At 35.7% G+C, this 7,866-nt stretch overlaps 2 protein-coding genes and 1 long non-coding RNA gene across 3 annotated transcripts; 2 read left to right on the top strand and 1 right to left on the bottom strand.

Annotated features, from left to right (window-relative positions):
• The first annotated feature begins 476 nt into the window (after positions 1 to 476).
• LOC113362120 lies at positions 477 to 1,484 on the top strand. Its single transcript, XR_003365554.1, has 3 exons — positions 477 to 608; positions 729 to 842; positions 1,002 to 1,484. It is a non-coding gene; the product is annotated as an uncharacterized LOC113362120 (long non-coding RNA).
• Positions 1,485 to 1,907: 423 nt separating this feature from the next.
• Positions 1,908 to 2,468, top strand: LOC113360665. Its single transcript, XM_026604151.1, has one exon. The coding sequence runs from the start codon at positions 1,908 to 1,910 to the stop codon at positions 2,466 to 2,468; it is 561 nt and encodes a 186-aa protein (XP_026459936.1).
• Positions 2,469 to 5,929: 3,461 nt separating this feature from the next.
• Positions 5,930 to 7,726, bottom strand: LOC113360664. The gene is made up of 4 exons (XM_026604150.1): positions 7,431 to 7,726; positions 6,450 to 7,341; positions 6,163 to 6,232; positions 5,930 to 6,051 (listed from the first exon to the last, which is right to left on the bottom strand). Exons 1-4 carry the CDS (start codon positions 7,724 to 7,726, stop codon positions 5,930 to 5,932), a joined length of 1,380 nt encoding a protein of 459 aa, XP_026459935.1.
• Between the last annotated feature and the right edge of the window lie 140 nt (positions 7,727 to 7,866).

Here is a 7,866-nt window from a genome sequence, read left to right as displayed (position 1 = left end):
TATCTAGTATACCCAAACTTGAATGTGAGTCATGTGATAATATCAGCTCCATATGACTTGCTTCTAATCCAGTTTTACACTTTAAAATGAAGCATGTTAATTTGGATTATCACTTCATAAGAGAACCGGTGCAGTCAAAAGCTCTAGATGTTTTCTGTGTTAACACTTTGGATCAGATTGCTGATATTTTCACAAAACCACTTCATGGTCCAAGATTTGCATACTTGAGGTTCAATCTCAATGTGATTGCTGCTTCCATAAGCTTGAGGGGGGATATTGACACTACCAACTTAACTGATAGTGTTGTGTAGGATACGAATAAGAATGAGGTGCAAGATAAGGAGTAACAGCTAATGACATGTTGTTCACAGCTGATCTTTCTCACGTGTCTATGTTAGTTAAGTTCTGCTGAATTATCTATAAATAGAGAGTCTATTGTAATTGTATCAGTAAATGATTTTATCCTCTTTTGTAATGAACAATACTATAGTATTCTATCAACACACTGCTGTTACTACTTCCTCGTACATGACTAGAATCTCGCAGGCGGCACATCTCAGACGAATCTAAGGGGTGTCAGATTTAAGTGTTTCTATTTTGGGTTTAAGGTATTAAGTGATTACTACTATTTTATATTTCGATCAGCTCCTGCTTTTATCAATATTTCTTGTAGGGTTCAATTGAATTTCCAATTTATTGTATTTGTTACTTGTGATCCCTCCTTGTAGGGTGTTGTTTAGAGTTGAACACGCTCAAGGGTATTGTTGCTACTCTATCTCGGCCATTGGCTATCCATCGTGCTACATCAATGAGCTTCAACTCGAATGTAGAACTTATCTCCGGTAAATCAACAGTTCCAGGTTATAATGAAACTGGGTATTGAGTATTTTAATTTGTTTTGTTGCTTAAATTAGTTCTACTCCGGTTATTAGTCATAACTCTGTGAGATTATCAGTTCTTCTGCTGGAAATGTATCTCACTGCCTAGCTGTTGTTTTCTAGGAAGGATTCAAGTGACTGACAAGGACAGGGAATCAAAAGAGAATCTGATGGATTTGTACGAAAGGTGGATGAGACACTATGGGAAAATCGGAACTGACATCGACGATAAGAATAGACGCTTTTAAACTTTCAAAATGAAAGTAATGAATATGAATTTGGAACGTCATTGTATCCTTAGTATCTTTACTGATGCCAGCAGGGAAGAGTATCCTAATTTGCTGGGAGGCAATTCTCCAGTGTCGAAGCTCAGAGGTAATTGAGGAAGCTTTATCAGTTCCGTCAATATGCGTCTGAACATGTTATTTGCTTTTGTTAGTAGGAGATTAACTGGCTTAACCACAATAGTTTCCATGAGGTTCTACTAGTTCTTTTTTTCCTATTTAACTCCCAATAGTACTCACTTTACTCTACATAAGGTTGATAGCGCGCACAGGCCATTACTCTAGATAAGGTTGATAGCGCGCACAAGCCATTCAGTTGAATCCTCACAAATATATGTTTTTTGGCTCAATAAGTTTTTGTGGAGGTTTTTCTTTTCTTTTTTTTTATTCAGAAAGCGCAAAATTTATTAGAAAATTAGTATATCACTAAGAAAGTAAAGATACTGGTGAAGAAGAATACAAAAACAGACTATGTGACTGCCTTGAAAACAACAAAGGTGAAAAAAACATAATAAAACCAAATCCTATTGAATTACAGCCTCCCAGTTTTGTAATACCATATCCAATGAAATGTCTTCAAAGACAATAGTTCCCACACACCAATTGAAGATTAAGGTTTTAACACTCCTTCATGTTATCCATGGTGTTGTATCTACCATTGAAAACTCTGAATTTCTTTCAATCCAAACAGCCCATCAAATTGCAAAAAGAATTATGTCCCAGATTTTGCTTCTCAAACTTAAGGATGATGAATAAGTCATTACATGCAAAGTGGATTTGGAGGTATGGAAATGAGAGAAAAGCTCTTTGGAGGAAAGTGGTGAGGTACAAATTTGGTGGCAATAAAAAAGATTTCTTACCAAATTCAACTAGCAAGTCAGTGGGTAAGAGTTTGTGGGCCGACATTTTGAAGTGTAGAAGTCATGTGGAGCAAAACTGTAATATGCAGGTGAATAGTGGGGATATAGTGCTTTTCTGGAAGGATGTATGGTTGAATGGACAGTATCTCCAAGTTTTGTTTCCAAATCTGTATAGCTTGAGCAGATTACAAGATGCTACTATTCAGGAGGTTTTGAATGTAAATGCAGGAAACAGCTGGAATTTTGCATTTTGCAGGATTTTGAAGGAAGTAGAAGTTGAAGATGTTGCTCATTTGTTGGACATGTTGTCTACTTTTAATAGTGGAGTGGGTGAAGATCACAGGATTTGGCAGGATTTCTCAATGTCAGAATGTTACAAGTCTTTGGAGGATGATGGTTTGTTGGTTTTTCCACACAAGAGTCTGTGGGATCCAAAAATTCCATAAAAGGTGATATTCTTTGCCTCGTCTTTATGTTACAATGCTGCACCAACAATGGATTCCCCGAGAAATGCTACACCAATAATGGATTCCTCGAGAAATTCTGCACCAACAAGGTGATATTCTTTTAACAGTGGATGTGTCTTTATGTTACAATGCTGCACCAACAATGGATTCCTTGAGAAACACTTAGGGTCCATTTGGCACGCTTAAGTCGGAGGTAGTTGGAGGGTGTAGTGCAGTCAAAGGGAGTAGTCAAGGGCTGCATTCAAATTTAGGGTGTTTGGCATGGATCCAACTACACGACATAGCAACTGCATGTATTTCCTACTACCTCCAAAGGGCTACTTTGAAAAACTTCCTCTTGAAGTGTGCATTGAAAGCGGCCCTGTATTACCCCCTCCAACTACACTGTTGACAAATATTGACCGCTTATTTTATTTGCAGAATCAGATATATTTTCATTATATTATTTTTAAACTTTATTTGTTGACTATTAAATATTCGGTTTTAATTTTTCTGTTAATTAATTTATTATTATTTTATTTACTAATTTATTATAATAATTATTTATTTTTTCTTTTTTATATTATGTTCAGTTTTAATTATTTTTTTTGGCTTTTTTCTTTTAAAATTTAATAAATTTTTTTGGTTTCTTTTTCTTTTTCTTTTAATTTATTTTTCAATTTTATTATTTTAATATTATTATATTTGCTTTATTAAATGTTCAGTTTTAATTAATTAATTGATTTAATTCTTTTTTTTTATTTTTAAATTTTTTCCTTTAATATTGTATTATTTAATTTTTTACTATTATTTTATTTAAATTTTAGCAGATATGTTTTTTATTAAAAAAATTAATTTCTTTATTTAATTTTAATTTTCTTATTTAGTTTTGTATTATTATTTTTTTTAAAATATTTTTTATAATTTTAGTTATTAAAAAAATTTATCTTTAATGTTTTTTTAATATTGTTTATTTTTATTTATTTTTTAATAAAACATTTAATACATGGATTTCTCAATTAACTGGTGTCCAACAAAACTCAAACAAAGCTCTTAGTCGGAATCCTAGCAACAAGCTGGGCTCCAACTCCTCTCTGAATAGCAACACCTAATCTATGAAAAATAAAACTACCAAAACCACTACTAGCATCATTACTAATTAAGCAATTCTTCAGATGTTTGAAAAAAATCAAAGTGTCTTCGCCAAGCTCCCCCAGAGTGGTGAACGCCAAGATACCCAGACCAAATCCCAAAGAAGTACACTTTTCCAAATATTTAGAGCGTTTTCTAGAAACCGCGTTTGAAATAGCCTTTCCGGGGACAAAGGAACGAATACCATCACCAGTGAAAGGGGAGACACCAGTGACATCCATGCATACATCTTACCCATTGTCCCAGTTGAGAACAAGGATATCAGCAGGCCTCAAATCTTTACCATCATCTGTCAGAATACCAAGATTGGCTTCCTTACGCACATGTACACTAGCCTTGTAAAAAATATCAACTGTGACATCACGAACAAGGTCATGTCGGAAATTATTTCCAACATCTTTAGCACAATGAAGCGCATGGTCCCCAAAGATGTCCATAGATTTGTTACAACTTGTGCATAAACCATTCTCAACAAACAAAGGAATACCAAGACGATAGCATAACACAACACGGAACTGTCTAGGACCAAGGCACTGATTAAGCCCACGATAGCAAAACTGTAATATGCAGGTGAATAGTGGGGATATAGTGCTTTTCTGGAAGGATGTATGGTTGAATGGACAGTATCTCCAAGTTTTGTTTCCAAATCTGTATAGCTTGAGCAGATTACAAGATGCTACTATTCAGGAGGTTTTGAATGTAAATGCAGGAAACAGCTGGAATTTTGCATTTTGCAGGATTTTGAAGGAAGTAGAAGTTGAAGATGTTGCTCATTTGTTGGACATGTTGTCTACTTTTAATAGTGGAGTGGGTGAAGATCACAGGATTTGGCAGGATTTCTCAATGTCAGAATGTTACAAGTCTTTGGAGGATGATGGTTTGTTGGTTTTTCCACACAAGAGTCTGTGGGATCCAAAAATTCCATAAAAGGTGATATTCTTTGCCTCGTCTTTATGTTACAATGCTGCACCAACAATGGATTCCCCGAGAAATGCTACACCAATAATGGATTCCTCGAGAAATTCTGCACCAACAAGGTGATATTCTTTTAACAGTGGATGTGTCTTTATGTTACAATGCTGCACCAACAATGGATTCCTTGAGAAACACTTAGGGTCCATTTGGCACGCTTAAGTCGGAGGTAGTTGGAGGGTGTAGTGCAGTCAAAGGGAGTAGTCAAGGGCTGCATTCAAATTTAGGGTGTTTGGCATGGATCCAACTACACGACATAGCAACTGCATGTATTTCCTACTACCTCCAAAGGGCTACTTTGAAAAACTTCCTCTTGAAGTGTGCATTGAAAGCGGCCCTGTATTACCCCCTCCAACTACACTGTTGACAAATATTGACCGCTTATTTTATTTGCAGAATCAGATATATTTTCATTATATTATTTTTAAACTTTATTTGTTGACTATTAAATATTCGGTTTTAATTTTTCTGTTAATTAATTTATTATTATTTTATTTACTAATTTATTATAATAATTATTTATTTTTTCTTTTTTATATTATGTTCAGTTTTAATTATTTTTTTTGGCTTTTTTCTTTTAAAATTTAATAAATTTTTTTGGTTTCTTTTTCTTTTTCTTTTAATTTATTTTTCAATTTTATTATTTTAATATTATTATATTTGCTTTATTAAATGTTCAGTTTTAATTAATTAATTGATTTAATTCTTTTTTTTTATTTTTAAATTTTTTCCTTTAATATTGTATTATTTAATTTTTTATTATTATTTTATTTAAATTTTAGCAGATATTTTTTTTATTAAAAAAATTAATTTCTTTATTTAATTTTAATTTTCTTATTTAGTTTTGTATTATTATTTTTTTTAAAATATTTTTTATAATTTTAGTTATTAAAAAAATTTATCTTTAATGTTTTTTTAATATTGTTTATTTTTATTTATTTTTTAATAAAACATTTAATACATGGATTTCTCAATTAACTGGTGTCCAACAAAACTCAAACAAAGCTCTTAGTCGGAATCCTAGCAACAAGCTGGGCTCCAACTCCTCTCTGAATAGCAACACCTAATCTATGAAAAATAAAACTACCAAAACCACTACTAGCATCATTACTAATTAAGCAATTCTTCAGATGTTTGAAAAAAATCAAAGTGTCTTCGCCAAGCTCCCCCAGAGTGGTGAACGCCAAGATACCCAGACCAAATCCCAAAGAAGTACACTTTTCCAAATATTTAGAGCGTTTTCTAGAAACCGCGTTTGAAATAGCCTTTCCGGGGACAAAGGAACGAATACCATCACCAGTGAAAGGGGAGACACCAGTGACATCCATGCATACATCTTACCCATTGTCCCAGTTGAGAACAAGGATATCAGCAGGCCTCAAATCTTTACCATCATCTGTCAGAATACCAAGATTGGCTTCCTTACGCACATGTACACTAGCCTTGTAAAAAATATCAACTGTGACATCACGAACAAGGTCATGTCGGAAATTATTTCCAACATATTTAGCACAATGAAGCGCATGGTCCCCAAAGATGTCCATAGATTTGTTACAACTTGTGCATAAACCATTCTCAACAAACAAAGGAATACCAAGACGATTGCATAACACAACACGGAACTGTCTAGGACCAAGGCACTGATTAAGCCCACTAATAAGTACTGCTAATAAATAATCCTAAGCGTGTTTGACTTGGTTACACTGCCACAAAATAGAATCTCTTGCAGATATAGAAAATTGGTCTGGGATTTGCTTCTTAACTGCATCAAAATAAGTAACTGCCAAGGAGTGCATGGATGGGGGGAGGGGAGGGAGCAGTGTCATCGACACAATAAGAAGGGGGTAAGCCACATACCTGAATAAAGTTCTGAAGAGCCATCTGATAAGCAGAAAATTTGTTTGTTGAGGATAATTTACCAAGAATAATCTTCTGCACTGAAGCTGTCTGACTCTGGGAAGCAAGGTAACAGTAATTACGGGTATCATCCATGGTATAAATGCCCAGACCGCCGTCTTTGATAGGCAAGGTAGCTGACCTCTGCTGTAAAGGACCGAAATCTGCACCATCACCCGTGATGAGTAATCTCAAATACTTAAGCAGATGATCATCAAAAATCTCAGAGGCTGGTTGCAATGATGCTGGATTGGTAGTTCGCATTGCAAAATATAATCTAGATACACAAGTGCAGTTGCGAAGTAATAACATTTTACTTTGAGGGTCCTTGAGCTTTTTTATTGCCGCCATCAGTTGAACATTCTTATTCACCCTGGTCAACATCATGTCGCTAATGAAGTTCAAATCCAAACTCACCGGACCACCTAAAAGTTCAACACCGTTAGTAGGTCTACCAATGTCACGGGGAAAGACCCCATCAGCCGTGCTTCTTGGATCAATAGAAGGCCAAAAGACTTCGGTTTTCTTCACATTAAGATGCAACCCTCTACCTGGTCCCTCTGTTTCTATTATATGCAAGGCCTTGGCTACCTCTAAAGTATCACCAATAATAGTCCCATTATCAAGGTACCACGCTTGTAAATCAAGTTTGCATTGAGAAGCAATAAACTTCACAAGAGGGTGAAGTGTCAACGTGAACATCAAGGGACCGAGGGGGTCGCCTTGTTGAACCCCAAGTGTGGATGACAAGATATATTGGTCATAATAAAGCTTAGTAGGTTGTAAGTAACAAAACTCTACCCAGCGAGAAATACCTGGACAATGTAGACGAACCTCCTTGATGAGTTGAGATCTACTCACCATATTAAAAGCATTAGAAAAGTCAATGAGCAACATTGACATCTTTTCAGATTGCCTTTTCATCTCCAGTAAGCAGTTTACAGCATGTAAAATGCTCTCTCCACCATCAGGCACTCCAACACCAAATTGTAGTCGCCTAAGTAAGAACTCATGTACTTTCCAACGGAAAAAGCAGCCACCTTCGAAACCAATCTCCGCCAAACCCTACCCACCGCAATGGGCCGAATACCACCACCTGGTTTGAGTAGAGGAGTTAAGGGAGCACTTCCAATGAACTCACCAAGAGACTCAGGGCATTTACCAGCCAACCAAAGGTTGACAACCCCCGTGATCGAAACGAGTAAATTATCCGCCACTGCCGCTGCCTCTCCACTCATCACATCACATCAACCAAATGCTGAGCCCGAAGGCCATCACGACCACACGACGTACCCTTTGGGAAGCTTTTGATGGCCCCAACATAGCACGAGAGTCGACTTGGTTCAACCAAAATATCACCATCGGGAATGGAGGGGGG

This window comes from Papaver somniferum, chromosome 3 (genome assembly GCF_003573695.1).
Source record: "Papaver somniferum cultivar HN1 chromosome 3, ASM357369v1, whole genome shotgun sequence".
In the NCBI taxonomy this organism is placed as follows: domain Eukaryota; kingdom Viridiplantae; phylum Streptophyta; class Magnoliopsida; order Ranunculales; family Papaveraceae; genus Papaver; species Papaver somniferum.
Note: the sequence above shows the minus strand (reverse complement) of the source record. Positions and strands in the feature narration are given on the sequence as shown.